The sequence below is a fragment of the Panulirus ornatus genome, chromosome 19 (genome assembly GCF_036320965.1).
Source record: "Panulirus ornatus isolate Po-2019 chromosome 19, ASM3632096v1, whole genome shotgun sequence".
In the NCBI taxonomy this organism is placed as follows: Eukaryota; Metazoa; Arthropoda; class Malacostraca; order Decapoda; family Palinuridae; genus Panulirus; species Panulirus ornatus.
The window spans coordinates 8232071-8249341 of record NC_092242.1 but is presented as its reverse complement, the minus strand read 5'-3'; the positions used below and the strand labels follow the sequence as shown (position 1 = coordinate 8249341).

At 37.7% G+C, this 17271-nt stretch overlaps 1 protein-coding gene across 28 annotated transcripts in view; it reads right to left on the bottom strand.

Annotated features, from left to right (window-relative positions):
* LOC139755367 (uncharacterized) overlaps positions 1-17271 on the bottom strand; it is an 876210-nt gene that overhangs the window by 164660 nt on the left and 694279 nt on the right. For 22 of the 28 annotated variants that reach the window (XM_071673571.1, XM_071673553.1, XM_071673567.1 and 19 more), the window contains one exon: positions 8985-9023. The exons of the other annotated variants lie outside the window; for them this stretch is intronic. In XM_071673571.1, coding sequence (XP_071529672.1) covers positions 8985-9023 — 39 coding nt within the window. The remainder of the gene's footprint in view (positions 1-8984; positions 9024-17271) is intronic. 28 annotated transcript variants of the gene reach the window in all.

The window sequence follows — 17271 nt, the reverse complement described above, 5'->3', positions numbered from 1 at the left end:
CTGTGTAATGAATACCAATGCTGTACATTCTCAACCAAATGTTCATGCTTCTTTAGGTGGTGAAGAGACATGAGAAGCATATTCTAATTTTGGTCTTATATATGCTGCAAATAGTGTACAGTACATTTCTTCAGCCATACACTTAAAAACTTTTCTGATGTTTGCCAACCAAGTTTGCCTCTTTAGCACTTCTCTTGATGTGGAGTTCTGATAAGTCAGTCACAGTGTCAACTTCAAGGTCTCTTTCAGATATAAATTTTTGCAGCTTATTTCCCTGTAGATAACAATCATGCTGTGGCCTTCTTTCAATGTGTTACATTACTCTACACTCACTTGGACTTACTTCAATCTACCATCTACCACATCAGCACTGGAGTCTGTTTAAGTCTCCCTGTAACCTAATGAAATTATCATTCCTCACTTCTCTCATGACGCTGTTATCATCCAAAAACATGTTCAGGTAAGAGTCCAGTCCATCAGGCAAGTTAACATATACTATGAAAAGCAATGGACCCAAGACTGAGCCCTATTGGATGCCATTGGGCCATTGCAAGAATAGTCTACATCCTTTGCACCCTTACAACAAGTTAATCTATCACTGTTCCTGTCTGCAGATAATGATTCTTAATCATCTTCTAGTGTGGTGCAGTATCAAATGCTTCTGGCAGTCCAGGAAGACATAACTTACACATTCTTTGTTCTAAGAAAGAGTACACTTTGGCATGTACAGTGTCCATGAAACAAAATACAGTAACTCTTACTGTTTAAGTTAAGGCTCTCATTTGTCAGGTTTTATTTTTTGGAGCAAACGCTATGATTTGCTCATGGTAGGGATATCTTATGTCTGGCAGCACAGCACAATCTCTGAAGTCAGATGACATGATTTGCTGCCTTAGTTTCCCCAGGGTATTGAGAGTGAGGGGATGAATCAATTGTTTTCTGTTCTTGTGTTTTGTGATGTTCTTGCTATTTCCGTCCCAGGTGATATTTTACCAGTAACTAACCATAGGTCCGAAGAAGATGCCTCAGGAAAAAGCCCTGTATTCTTGCTCAGAAGCAATTACATCTACAAGTGAAATTTCAAGATGTGCCGGCAAGGATAAGTTCACCATCCAGACAATTTTTTCTTTTCTTCCTTCTGACATCATCCTTTCTTTGAAAAGCTGAGTTTGGTCAATCTATGAAAACCAGTAAGGCAACTGATAAACTGACGAAGTGTGATGTGTTTAAAAACTAAACCCTACCAGGTTATCATTCATCTTACTGGTTTTCCCAGGTTGATCAGACCCAGCATAAACAAAAAAAAGTGTCTGGATGGTGTTCTCTGCCCTACCAATACCAACGGTTAAAAATCTTGGTTTTAGAAACATCTTGTTTTCAATAATGAAAACAGGCCTATTCTTCTTGCAAAAACTTTTTAGGACTAATGGCTAGTTATTGATAGAAGAAAAATGTCCAGAAAAGAAACAGCAAATTTGTCACTAAACACTAGGAACACAAGTTGAAGTTGCAGCCTGCTACTCTCAGAACACTTGGGTAATGAGCAGCATCTACTTAGACTGTACCATGCTCTCACAGATATGAAATCTACCATCAGTAAGAGTATTTGATCTGCATATAAAACCTTAAGTATGTACGCCTTATTTTGAATGGTAATCATTAGATTAGTGGAATGTCTTTTAATATATGGGTAAGTTTCTCACTTTTTAAACTAACACAAGCTTCCAATATTACATCTGAAGTACTTGATTTATGGCTTTCCTTGCTAAGATAATTAAGATTACTAAGAAATGTATTCAAATTTCCTTCAAGTTATTACCCAAATACAGAGTTGTTTGATTCATTCACAATAACCAACGCCCAAATATGATATCAATGACTAAGTCCAATTCGCTCTCAAGGAATGCTGTCACAACACAGCACGTTTATTACCTTCATAATCATTCAATGACAATATCAATGAAAAATGTGCACTCCATGACTTTTATCAATTCTTCTTGGCATTAACATTATATTCTATCTTCTGTTCATCTCAAATGATATCAACAGCATCACTCATTCTGTATAAAATTCTAAGTTTCTAAAAGGGGAAACAGAAGAAGGAGTCATACAGGGAGTGCTCATCCTTCTCGAAGGCTCAGATTGGGATGTCTAAATGTGTGTGGATGTAACCAAGATGAGAAAAAAGGAGAGATAGGTAGTATGTAAGGAAAGGAACCTAGATGCTCTGGCTCTGAGTGAAACGAAGCTCAAGGGTAAAGGGGAAGAGTGGTTTGGGAATGTCTTGGGAGTAAAGTCAGGGGTTGGTGAGAGGACTAGAGCAAAGGAAGGAATAGCACTACTCCTAAAGCAGGAGTTGTGGGAGTATGTGATAGAGTGCAAGAAAGTAAAGTCTAGATTGATGTGGGTAAAGCTGAAAGTGGATGGACCTGGTCATGAGAGGAGAGATCATGAGAGGCAAGTGTTTTGGGAGCAGCTGAGTGAGTGTGTTAGTAGCTTTGATGAACGAGACCAGGTTATAGTGATGGGTGATTTGAATGCAAAGGTGAGTAATGAGGCAGTTGAGTGTATAATTGGTGTAAATGGAAATGGTGAAGAGCTTGTGGATTTGAGTGCTGAAAAAGGACTTGTGATTGGGAATACCTGTTTAAAAAGAGAGCTATACATAAGTATACGTATGTAAGTAGGAGAGATGGCCAGAGAGCATTGTTGGACAATGTTTTAATTGACAGGCGTGTGAAAGACAGACTTTTGGATATTAATGTGCTGAGAGCGGCAACTGGATGGATGTCTGATCATTATCTTGTGGAGGCGAAGGTGGAGGTTTGTAGAGGTTTTCAGAAAAGAAGAGAGAATGTTGGGGTGAAGAGAGTGGAGAGTAAGTGAGCTTGGAAAGGAGACTTGTGCAACTACGTACCAGGAGAGATTGAGCGCAGAATGGAAAAAGGTGAGAGCAAATGACATAAGGGGAGTGGGGGAGGAATGGGATGTATTTAGGGAAGCAGTGAAGGCTTGTGCAAAATATGCCTGTGGCATGAGAAAGGTGGGAGGTGGGCAGATTAGAAAGACTAGTGGGTTGTGAGATGAAGAAGTAAGATTGTTAATGAAAGAGGAGAGGAATTTGGACAATTTTTGCAGGGGAATAGTGCAAATGACTGGGAGATGTATAAAAGAAAGCAGCAGGTGGTCAAGAGAAAGGTGCAAGAGATGAAAAAGAGGGCAAATGAGAGTTGGGGTGAGAGAGTATTGTTAAATTCTAGGGAGAATAAAAAGATGTTTCAGAAAGAGGTAAATAAAATGCGTAAGACAAGAGAGCAAATGGGAACATCGGTGAAGGGGGCTAATGGGGAGGTAATAACAAGTAGTGGTGATGTGAGTATTTTGAAGGTTTGTTGAATGTGTTTGATGATAAGAGTGGCAGATATAGAGTGTTTTGGTTGAGATGGTGTGTGAAGTGAGAGGGTCAGGGAGAATGATTTGGTAAAGAGAGAAGAGGTAGTGAAAGCTTTGTGGAAGATAAAAGCCAGCAAGGGAGGGGGTTTGCATAGTATTGCAGTGGAATTTATTAAAAAAGGGGGTGACTGAGTTGTTGACTGGTTGGTGAGGATATTCAATGTATGTATGGTTCATGGTTAAGTGTCTGAGGATTAGCAGCATGCATGCATTGTACCAATGTACAAAGGCAAAGGGGATAAAGGCGAGTGTTCAAATTACAGAGGCATAAGTTTGCTGAGTATTCCTGGGAAATCATATGGGAGGGTATTGATTGAGAGGGTGAAGGCATGCACAGAGCATCGGATTGGGGAAGAGCAGTGTGGTTTCAGAAGTGGTAGAGGATGTGTGGATCAGGTGTTTGCTTTGGGAAATGTATGTGAGAAATACTTAGAAAAACAAATGGATTTGTATGTAGCATTTATGGGTCTGGAGAAGGAATATGATAGAGTTGATAGAGATGCTCTGTAGAAGGTATTAAGAGTATATGGTGTGGGAGGTAAGTTGCTACAAGCAGTGAAAAGTTTTTATCAAGGATGTAAGGCATGCATGCGAGTAGGAAGAGGGGAAAGTGATTGGTTTCCAGTGAATGTCAGTTTGTGGCAGGGATGCGTAATGTCTCCATGGTCGTTTAATTTGCTCATGGATGGGGTTGTTAGGGAGGTGAATGCAAGAGTTTTGGAAAGGGGCAAGTATGCAGTCTGTTGAGGATGAGAGGGCTTGGGAAGTGAGTCAGTTGTTGTTTGCTGAAGGTACAGCGCTGATGGCTAATTCGGGTGAGAAACTGCAGCTCATGAATGAGTTTGGTAAAGTGTGTGAAAGAAGAAAGTTGAGAGTAAAGGTGAATAAGAGTAAGGTTATTAGGTTCAGTTGGGTTAAGGGGCAAGTCAATTGGGAGGTAAGTTTGAATGGGGGAAAACTGGAGGAAGTGAAGTGTTTTAGATATCTGGGAGTGGATTTAGCAGTGGATGAAAACATGGAACTGGAAGTGAATCACAGGGCGGGGGAGGTGGTGAAGGTTCTGTGAGCGTTGAAGTATGTGTGGAAGGCGAGAACATTATCTCAGAGAGCAAAAATGGGTATGTTTGAAGGAATGGTGGTTCCAACAATACTACATTGTTGTGAGGCATAGGCTATAGATAGGGTTGTGCGGAGGGTGGATGTGTTGGAAATGAGATGTTTGAGGACAATATGTGGTAAGAGGTGGTTTGAATTTTACCCACCTTAGAGAAGAGAAGAGTGATGAGTGACCTGATCACAACCTTTAAGATTTTGAAAAGAGACTGACCAAGCAGACAGTGGACAATGCTGTACGAGATATAGGGATAGAGGAGCCAAAGGACATAACATGAAATTAAGTAAGAAACTTATATATAAGAATGTAATGAAATACTCTTATAGTACAAGAGAGGTGGATGATTGGAACAGATTCCCTGAGGACATGGTGAATGCAGACAGCATACATAAATTCAAGAGGTAGTGTGCCAGAAGAGAGTGCTCAAGAGATGGGGCTCCACAAGTGTAGAACTCCCTCCCCATACAGTACAAATAGGTAATTACACACAAGCATAAAACTCCCTCCCCATACAGTATAAGTAGATAATTACACAGCATAAGAATGGTGGATCAATGGAACAGAATGACTGAGCATGACTTCAATGCAGACAGTACATACAAATTTAAGAGGTTGTATGATAGTAAAGAATATTTAAGAGATGGGGGCCCCAAAAGTTTAAAACTCTAATTCCATACACTACAAAATAGGTAACTACGCACAATAAAAGAATTAAGAGAGCAGAGTTACAGGGACAGGCTAAATGCTTTATATATACCCAGATAAAGGAATGTGGGGTGACCTAATCACAACCTTTACGTTTTTAAAAATGATCGATGATACAGAGAGTGAACAGTTCTTTGAGAGATGCAGAGATAGAGCAACAAGAAGACATAACATGAAATTATGCAAGACACTTATCAAAAAGATGTAAAAAAGTACTTTTATAGCATAAGAGTGGTTGATGAATGGAACAGAATGACTGAGTAGATAGTTAATGCAGACACCAAACACTCACTTAAGACAAAGTGTATTAGTAGAAAATGTTCAACAGAGTAAAACTTCCTCCCCATACAGCATAAATAAGTAATAACACACACACATACACACACAAGCATGACTCATGCTGACAGCATACATAAATTTTAAAAGTTGTATGACAGGAGAGTTTGTTCATGAGATGAGGCCCCACAAGTGTAGAACTCTCTCCTTGTACAGTAAAAATTGGTAATTTCATCAATTACACAAATATCATACTTTACCTCTTAACTAAACCATAAAGAACAATTCAAATGTCTTGAGTGTATTCATAAAAATGCAGGAGAAACCGATCTTAAAGCCCTTTGTAGTTCATACAAATTTTTCTTGTATGGAACTCTTTGTGACCTTTTCAAATCTAAAATAATGTAAGCTGCTTTTCTTCCAGTTTTCTAAATACATTTTGTTTTGGTGTATAAAAGTCTAAAGTTTGTCTAAAACAAAATAACTACAAAATCAACAGCAATATTCATCCCAAGAGGCAAGGAAATCCATATAAATTAATACAAATGCCACACATTAATAACAACTGACAATCTGTTTTCCTGTTTTCAAGTATCTAAAACATTCACAATATAATATATGATAATGTAGCAATAAAAAATTATGCATTAATTTAGGTACAGACTTCAACATAAAATAAGTCCTTTATCATTATATACATATATATATGGCAGTGTGGTTTCAGAAGTGGTAGAGGATGTGTGGATCAGGTGTTTGCTTTGAAGAATGTATGTGAGAAATACTTAGAAAAGCAAATGGATTTGTATGTAGCATTTATGGATCTGGAGAAGGCATATGATAAAGTTGATAGAGATGCTCTGTGGAAGGTATTAAGAATATATGGTGTGGGAGGCAAGTTGTTAGAAGCAGTGAAAAGTTTTTATCGAGGATGTAAGGCATGTGTACGTGTAGGAAGAGATGAAAGTGATTAGTTCTCAGTGAATGTAGGTTTGTGGCAGGGGTGTGTGATGTCTCCATGGTTGTTTAATTTGTTTATGGATGGGGTTGTTAGGGAGGTGAATGCAAGAGTTTTGGAAAGAGGGGCAAGTATGAAGTCTGTTGTGGATGAGAGAGCTTGGGAAGTGAGTCAGTTGTTGTTCGCTGATGATACAGCGCTGGTGGCTGATTCATGTGAGAAACTGCAGAAGCTGGTGACTGAGTTTGGTAAAGTGTGTGAAAGAAGAAAGTTAAGAGTAAATGTGAATAAGAGCAAGGTTATTAGGTACAGTAGGGTTGAGGGTCAAGTCAATTGGGAGGTAAGTTTGAATGGAGAAAAACTGGAGGAAGTAAAGTGTTCTAGATATCTGGGAGTGGATCTGGCAGCGGATGGAACCATGGAAGCGAAAGTGAATCATAGGGTGGGGGAGGGGGCGAAAATCCTGGGAGCCTTGAAGAATGTGTGGAAGTCGAGAACATTATCTCGGAAAGCAAAAATGGGTATGTTTGAAGGAATAGTGGTTCCAACAATGTTGTATGGTTGCGAGGCGTGGGCTATGGATAGAGTTGTGCGCAGGAGGGTGGATGTGCTGAAAATGAGATGTTTGAGGACAATGTGTGGTGTGAGGTGGTTTGATAAAGTAAGTAATGTAAGGGTAAGAGAGATGTGTGGAAATAAAAAGAGCGTGGTTGAGAGAGCAGAAGAGGGTGTTTTGAAATGGTTTGGGCACATGGAGAGAATGAGTGAGGAAAACAAAGATTGACCAAGAGGATATATGTGTCGGAGGTGGAGGGAACGAGGAGAAGTGGGAGACCAAATTGGAGGTGGAAAGATGGAGTGAAAAAGATTTTGAGTGATCAGGGCCTGAACATGCAGGAGGGTGAAAGGCGGGCAAGGAATAGAGTGAACTGGATCGATGTGGTATACAAGGGTTGACATGTTGTCAGTGGATTGAATCAGGGCATGTGAAGCGTCTGGGGTAAACCATAGAAAGTTATGTGGGGCCTGGATGTGGAAAGGGAGCTGTGGTTTCGGGCATTATTGCATGACAGCTAGAGACTGAGTGTGAACGAATGGGGCCTTTGTTGTCTTTTCCTAGCGCTACCTCGAACACATGAGGGAAAGGGGGATGGTATTCCATGTGTGGCAAGGTGGCGATGGGAATGAATAGAGGCAGACAGTGTGAATTGTGTGCGTGGGTATATATGTATGTGTCTGTGTGTGTATATATATATGTGTACATTGAGATGTATAGGTATGTATATTTGCGTGTGTGGACGTGTAGGTATATACATGTGTATGGGGGTGGGTTGGGCCATTTCTTTCGTCTGTTTCCTTGTGCTACCTCGCAAACGCGGGAGACAGCGACAAAGCAAAATAAATAAAATATATATATATATATATATATATATATATATATATATATATATAAGTTCATATACTAATCTTAATCTCACTGAAGCTAGACAAGTTTAGGATGAAATACTTCTAACTGAAGCCAGACAAATTTAGGAAAAATAAACAGAAAACTATCAAAATAAGCTGCCATGCAGACTTGTAGAGGGCTAGAGGACTGCCATGCCAACAACTAAACTTGTACCAGATATGCATTGTCAAACCTTGATGAAACATTACTTGTAATGAGGTAAAAACTAATCATACATTCATCATTGACAATATGTCAGTAAGCCATAAAAAGCAAAGCAAAACAAACTAATGCAATGTCAAGTAAGTAATCAGGAATTTCTTTAGCAACACAAGTTAATAATCACTTATAGATCCTATTCTGCTATTCCTTCTAACTTTTCTGAAGCCGACTAAAGATACTAAAGATATGCATTCCACTTACAACTATCTAACTGAAAATTCTTGTACAGTACTTGTTTAGCTCTACTCAACATCAGCTTTGACAATGCAAGGGTGCACTGGTGGTCCTTTAGAAAATTTTATCCAGTATTTGTAGCTGAATGACATCAGTATAGTTAGTCTTCAGAGCTCCAAAATACTAAGATTTCACTATGTCAAACTGAAAATAAAGAACCTGGAGAGACAGGTCAATACATGAAGGAGACAGCTATCATGGGAATCTTGGGGAATTGTCATCATGTTGTAAAAGTAATCAAGACATGAATTCTTATTTACTGTTTTGGCAAAATTAGAATAAATATGCCATGAAGGATATGAACATCCAATTACATATTTATCACAAAATTTTTCTACCTGTCTGGTGATCCCCAAGTCCTTTGCCAAATACTGAATGCCAGAGGAGGTTTGATTCATGAACTAATAAGATAATGAACAACACCAGTACTGTTTCTGCTATCACGATAACGCCATCAAAAAACAAAAACACTAATGTGGTTAAAGAGAAGCAAATAAATATTGATATTAGAAAAGGAATCAACTTTAGAGAGAATAGACAGGGTCAGCCACAAGCCTGTAGGACCCAAATCCACACACCTGCACTGTCCGCCACACGTCACCAATATCGTGCCTCGCCTGGGGAGAAAGGAGGGAGCGGCGAGGTTATGCTAATACCTAATATGGCTGGGGAGTGGCTCTGTATCCCACCAACAGCATAAGAATGTGCAAGTAAGATAAAAAAAAAAAAAAAGAAATACTAAAATTCGCCACAAGAAATTATACTTAATTACAAAAAATAGAACTTCCATGTGTTAATAATCTATAAATTCTTTCCTATCAGTTATCAACTTTAAAGAAATCTAATACAATTCCCAATGTAAATTTTGCTTTTATACTGCTAATTATGGTATACTATGATGGGTGTCTGATTGGGTTACCCATTTAACCAAATGAAAACTGCATCCTGAAGTGTCTGCAATGAGAGAGAGAAAAAAAATCATACCTTAATGCTTTGTAATTTCACAAAACATTTACGTTTGTATATAAAAACAAAACTGCTCATTAAATATCCAAACTGATATAAAAAAAAAGAAAGGGTATCCATGTATAAGTAAACTGAACTTCCTCTTAAAATTTTTAACTTGGACTATTAATTTAATTCCTGCTAAGAATGATTTTAAAGAAAACAGAGTATTGTAAGTACATATGTATGAAAGAGAGTAATAAAGAAATCTGCAAATAATGAAGTCAGCAGCACAAAACATTTCAAAGAAACAATAAAACCAGGAAGTGATGCAATATATAGCATACAAAAGGCATTAAAGCTATCACCTTGGTGGAACCTTCAGTGCTCTACTACAGTGATGAGACCAACTACATTGTATGTGACCTCGTCATCAAAAAAAAAAAAAAAAAATCATATATTACCTTTCCATTTATATTTCTTCTAAAAAGACCACCAGTACAGTAAAAAAAATATGGAAAATTTCAAATATGTAAAATACGTATAGTACTCTGAAGTTAATTCACCACAAAGTGAAAGTAATCTTAAAAAATTCACTAACTTGAATTTCTGCTCGACTGTAAGCACAAACTTCACTGAACTCACTGTACATCAAAGAGGTTTTCAGAGCAACATACACTTGCATAACTGGTTTCTTCTCTCACTGAACTGTATATAAAATAAGATGCTGTAATTCAGCATTAAATGCAATGACTGTACCAAGATACTTCTTTAGAAAGAACATATTCTATTATATCAACGTGAACTCCAAAGACTTCCACTTGTAAGAAAATACTGCAAATTGTTAAAACACTTTAGTATCTTTAAATATTTTCAGATAAAGCATAACAATCAAAGGCCTTACTTCGTCTCAGTTTTCAACGATAGATTTCAGGGAAAGATACATTCCCTTTTTTGACATGAGTTTCATCAAGATTAATATACTAAGTAATCATGATTACTGAATAAAGTTTTAATTTGCATAACAAAATAAATATCAGATGTAAATCAAACACAATTAGCATGTACTTGTAAGGGTATTACTGTTACCAAAGCATCTTAATTTACCAATCCATTATGTACCCAACCCTCTCAGAGAGATTATCAGTGCACCAATTATTGACAATTTACATAAAAATTAACAACTTAGCTTTATTCATGTTTTAAACTGCAATAAACCTCAAACTTACTAATTTTTTTCACATTGTTTGCTGCCTCCCACAACAGTGAAGTAGCAGCAGGAACAGATCACATCCACTCTGTTGTTTAAAATGCACTGAAACTATATTCTTCTATCCAAAATCTCATCCCACGTACATTTCTGTGGTTTCCCCTGACTGCTTCATTAGCCTGTTCCCTCCAGGAACTCTTATCAAGGGGTGGCCACAGCAAAATAATTTCCACTCATCCAACATCCTTACATGCATCCCTCGAATACACAATCCCATGCAGTCTTCCTCCATTTCTCTCCTTCCAGTATCTTTCCACTCTATTTCCCCAAATCATAGGTGGCTTTCCTCTCTACCAACCTCTTCAACCGTACTATCATACGCTCTCCTTGTTTCCAAATGCCCCAAAGCACCTCAAACTTACCTTCCATGCCCTTCCAAAACCTGCATTCATCATTTACATTCCAAAAACCTTGACCAAGGATAGGGGTTTCCTCAATCTCAAGCACTTCCAAACTGTAACTTTTGAAATTTTCCACAAGCTCCCTTCTCCCTCTCACCAGTATCCCATTAACATTCAGAGCCATCATCCTCTACAGCTCATCCCTTTTACTTCCAGACATGAATGGTGCCACTTCTTAGCCTTTGGTACCTCATCCTTGACAGGCCACTGGCAGAGGATAACTCCTTCAGTGTGTTTCCAAAAGGCAAACATATACAGGATATAAACAATATCAGTTCTAAACAACTATAATTTTACAAACACTAACTACTAAATGGTTCAGCCACTATAAAAATGTTGTCCCATGTATACATCAATTCCACTTGCTCTATCCTATGCATGGCTTACACCTACCTCCATGTTCAGGCTCTGACACCTCAAATCATCTTTCACTCCATCCTTCTACCCCCTCCCAGGTTTCCCTCTTTTATTCATTCTCTCCACTTTCAATATGTATACCACCTTAATCATCTTTATCATTTTCAACATGCATACCCCCTTAATCATCTTTGTAAGTCCATATATCCAATCATATCAGCACATCGTCTTCAGATCTCACATACACATTTCTCTTATTACCATAACTCTCTTTTACCCTCTCATTTCTCATACAACCAACTCTTCTCCCACCACACAGTGTTCTCAAGAATTTCATTTCGAATGCATCCATCCTGTTCCATACATTTTACATGAATCCTACACCTTGCATTCATAAAACACCAACAGGAATGGAATCAAACACATCCATCTTTGCTCTCGCAGGCGATACACTCTCCATTCACTCCACAATAAGCCAAGGACCTTAGCCCCACCATTAACCCTATGGCTCACATCAACTCCCATCATTCATTTTGCTGCTAAGTCCACTCCCAGATATCTAAAACACTACACTTCCTTCAGGTTCTCTCCATTCAAATTCACACTCCAACTAACCTGTCTCTCTTCACTGCTACACCTAATGACTTTGCTTTTATTCACATTTGCTCTCAACTTTCTCATTTCACATGCTCTTCTAAAGTAAGACACTTCTACAGTCTCTCACTCCAATCTGCAAACAGTACAGAGTCATCTGCAAATTGTAATTGACTCGCCACCAGGGGCCTCACCACTGACACATAGAACTGCCCCTTTCCAAGACCTTCATATTCACCTCTCTCACCATTCCAAGAATAAACAGATTCAAACAACCATGGTGATACCACATGCCCCTACCACAGATACACCTACCTTCCTCTCTTCCTATTCACACACATGTGTAACTGTTCATAAAAGCTCCTTACAGCTTCTATTAACTTCCCTTCCACACCATATATTCATAACACCCTCTGCAAGGCAACTCTATTACCACTATCATATGCTTTCTCCAAACCTATAAATGCCATATACTAAACCCTTCTCTTTGTCAAGGTATTTCTTACCTAAATTCTTCAAAGCAAAAACCTGAATCTATACATCCTCTACCATTCCTGAAACCACAAAGTTTCTCCCTAACATAATGATCTACTTATCCAGTCTAATACTAATTGCTTAATCTCACTAAGGTCAGAATGTTAGACATTAAGTCAGCAGACCTTAATTCTTTTTAAAAGAAATACATGGTCAAAGTGGATAAGCATCTTTTCATAAATAAATGTCTTTCTTTGGGCCATATTCAAACAATATGCATCTTTTCATAAATTAATGTCTTTCTTTGGGCCATATTTAAACAATATCCTACTGCTTTATCATGTTTTGTTCATCCCTAAACAATCCCCCTGAAAGTTTCACTTAAAATATCTTTCTCCTGCATTGCTTTTCTTTATTTCTACTTCTCTCTCTCTCTTGCTCTGTTTCCTGGTAAGTCTAAATCAATTTTCTTCAAATGTGTTAACTTTCAGTAAGCAAGTAAACTGGTAGCTGCTCAACTTGTGTAAGGTTCTAAGTGCTGCTATTTGGTGTCTGGAAGCTGCAAATGAAGACAACAAATAACCAAAAATGCTAGGAATGATTATGCATACAACATCCTTGCGTGTCCATGAAAACTGCAAAGAGGAAGAAATATTCTTATATCTCACTTTTATTCTTTTTGGAGTTCCTGTACCAGCTGCCTTGCACTTTATTGGTGTGGTCAATGTATACATTATCGGTCACTGGTACACAGAGGATTAATGTCACTGGTATTATGTCTGACAGTCTTCATTACCCTGTTACACAGATCACAAACCAATTTACACTTAGAAGAACTAGGGAGTGCTTCTCCCTCAATAATCATGAACAAGATTTGAACCCATAGCTCTAAGCTCAGCAGTTGAGAACTAACTACACTACTAGTTTCATGGGAATGAAATATCTTTCCAAAAGAACAAACACCAACAACTTAGTCAGTAATTTCTTCTTCATGCCAAAACTCTTGGACAGGCTAAATAATTTCATTTAAAATAATTCAATTTCATTCTCAATGCTTTATCCAAGTAATTTCATGATTCTGAATGTGATACCCTACTATGACTCTGGATAATGACAAATTAAGGCATATCTAAGATAGAGATTTATATCCTTTAATAACCCACAAATAAAGACTAGTCTGTAATTAAAATGCTTAAAATGATTCTGTATGTGATATCCTTTTTTGGATTTGATAAAAGACACATCAGATACAAAGAAATAAGAGATTCTGATAGCACTGAGGTCTATGCCTGTACAGCAAATCAAATATGCGTACCTTCTCAGTGGTCTTATTGAATAACTGGCATAAAAGAGATTTTTCAGACAATTCCCTGCTCCAAAACAGAGAAAGGACATTAACTTCATTTTAAACGAATAAGGTTTCCTTAATAAGCTAAAACATATACACACTGTTAAACAGTATGTCATACAGCTCATTCTTACACAACTTATGTGCAACATTACTTAAAAGTACTAAAAAGGATATCATACACTTATGATGCTTGAATAATAATCAAGTTAATCAATTTTCATGGCACTAACAATCATTCACAGAAACATTCAAAAATTTTCAAAAGTGCAAGAAAACCAATTAGTATGTCTTGCAACAAATGCTTCAACAAAAGAAGGAAACACTACGCACCCTTCGTTTTGCTTGCTCAGTTCATACATTTTGTTACTTCTCTATCAAAAATAGTTACAAGTCATGATTTCTGTTTAGTAGAAAAAAAACAAACATCTTGATGAGGTGACTATGATGGAAAGAATACAAACTTAAAATGCATGTGGGTAATCAACCTGGCACCAAAATGTGAAATATCAAATTATGAGTTTTCTTTCAGTCTCCTGTGGCATAGGAATATAAGTAGCACCTACTTCAGTGAATTTTGCTTGAAGTTCCTTCCCCCATATGAGTGATAATCTTATCTCATCATGAAGACATAACAAATGCATTAGTATATATTGCTTAAGTAACTAACTTCATACAACCTACTCTTTCAGGGGAGTTTTGGAAGAACATAATACAAACATATATCAGGGATCATGATGAGTAAAATTCAGTGAAACGTGTAATTCTATTATAACTGTGCTTATAATTATAAAATATTCACAACACTTTCATATCCTACCATGTGTGTTATATATTACAATTTTTTTTTTTTTTTTTTTTTTCCCCAAAAGAGGGAACAGAGAAAGGGGCCAGGTGAGGATATTCCCTCAAAGGCCCAGTCCTCTGTTCTCAACGCTACCTCGCTAATGCGGGAAATGGCGAATAGTATGAAAGAAAAGAAGAAATAATCTATTAGTTTAAAAACTTTTCCTGGTGAATCATAAGCAGCCATTAAACTGGTCTCTGTATGCTCAAATTCACCCTCATTTGCAATTCACCATATCTTACACTCATGATGCTATCAATGAAGACTGTCTTTCTGTGTGGATGTAACTGTAATGCACAAAACAAAACCATGGAAGAGTAGATGGTCTTCACAGTATGGAAATTGGTACAGTGTTTTTAACAGTGGTGCACAATTATCTTTCTTGTATTCAAGTATTTGACATAAAGACTCTAACTAAATACAAGAGGAACTACTGCAGAAAAACTGGATTTAAGTAAAATGTGAATAATGATAATAAAAGTGAAAAGTTCTTGTAAGAGAAAAATTATTCTAGTATCAGAAGTACATTCTATACCACTATTCTTTGATTCAATTTTCCACTATGACATCATCATGACTGTAGAAGCTCAACTGGTTATGAGATTCCACTGTCATCTCCAACAAAGATGTTTCACAGATTAGGTTATTGGCCATGATGATAAGGGGCTAAAGTGCTCCCACTGCCTCATAGCCAGTCCACCACACAGTAACTATGTTATAGTACAGGTAAATTTCAAGGAAACTTGTGTGTTTTATTTCTTGGCATTTTCTCAGCAAAATTGGCCAACATATGTAGTATTTGCCAGTGAGATTGAATCTGGTGTGCAAAATAAGGTTTTAAAATATGGAAAGCCTATAACCTAACATAGCCCGATAATGTTCAGCCCCTCACAAAAGTTAGGAGGGCCTTGAGGCACACAGGAATGTGATATGAAATGAGCAGCCTAAGCCATTCCCTAACCAAGGGCCTTTGCCCACTAACTCCGACCTGATTCACCTGTACAAAATTTACCTAACCAAACCTCCTAACCAGGATGTTGTGCCGCCTGGACCATCAAACTGCCCAAACACTATATTTCAAACACCAGATTCATTATTTTTAGCATAAACTACATATCATCGCAAACTGTACATGCTAATTTGATCCAATTAGCAAACAAATTATAGAACATCATATGACAGTGGGCAGAGTCATCAGGCTCTAAGCTGGTACTAGGCTTACCGGCTCTTAGAAGATGCTTCAGTGATTCTCCCACACTGGCTGCATGGTGTCTGTGGGGCAGCAGGAGCACTTAGGCCTCTATTGGCCTGGATGCCAACCCAGAGGGAGAAAACAATATTATGGACACAAATCATTACCAGCAAGGGATGGGCATAGGGACTGATATTAAAGGAGGTATCTTTAGCACTCCATCTAAGGCAAAAGAAAAAAAGAAATTGACCAAGCAATGAGATAGTTAATACAATCATTACCAGGATGTGGGGAAAGACTTTAGTGTGGTTCCTTTTGTTTTAGAAAAAGCTAATCAACTGATTGATGTTGATTTGGATCACATCCAGCCATTTCACTCATGGAGTATATTTGTGGCACAATCTTGTAAGCAACAGATGAGGCAGCCTTTAGGGAAATGCCATGTTCTGTCTGTGCTACCATCAAGCCCACTGCCAATCCTGAACCCTGTGACAGCTTAATACACATCTTCAGGCCCTGATTTGGCCATCAGAGGAAATGCTGCTTTTTAAAATTCTATGCCAGTAGTAAGAGCAGTCTTCTATATTTGTTAATTTCATATAAAAACTGCATACGAGCTATTTGCGAAACCAGGTAAAAAATGATAAAAAAAATGACAAATTTCTTTCTTCACAAAGTGAAGTTATTGAATTCTGTTCCAAATTTAGTCTTTTTCTTGTAAAAAAAAAAAAAAGCCTTTCTTTCAAGGATTGCATCTACAAAAACCTGAGAAACTAAAATCAATCCCCCTTGATTTCTTTTTTTTTTTTTTTTTTGGTTAACTCATTATTTCACCTCTTCAAACAAAATGGTTTTGATTAAGCCATACTTTTGCTGAAGCCATGTTCATTTCCTCGTGTAGGTGAGACAAGCATGAAAGTATGTTTGTACGTGTGTGTAATAACCAATTTGTATGTGTGTGTGTGTGTGCATGTGTATTATTACCTCTTTGTACACTGTGGAGAGAAAATTCTACATTCATGAGGCCCAATCTATTCAAGAAAACTTATATCATAGCAACCACTTGGTACTCACTGTTTTCTTGCTTCCACACTTCCAGTACCCTTATATCAAACCAGTATTCTTTTACATCCTTCTTGATTACCCTCTTAGCCTCTAATATGGCATCAGTTGATTTAGAAACTTATAGGCTGTTATAAGGTCACCCCTCTCTCTTCTTTACACCAAGGTGTACAGCTGTGTAGCCCTCAACCTTTCATTGCATGTCAGCTTTCTCTATTCAAGTGCCATCTTGGGTACTCTTCTCTGGACCCTCTCAATTACATCTTCCTGATTCTCTGTGTGGTGGCCTTTCATGAGAGATGCAATCCAGCTTCAGTTTAGTGTATTTTGTGAATACCTTATCAGATATGTCCTTATGCATATGCTTAATATTTG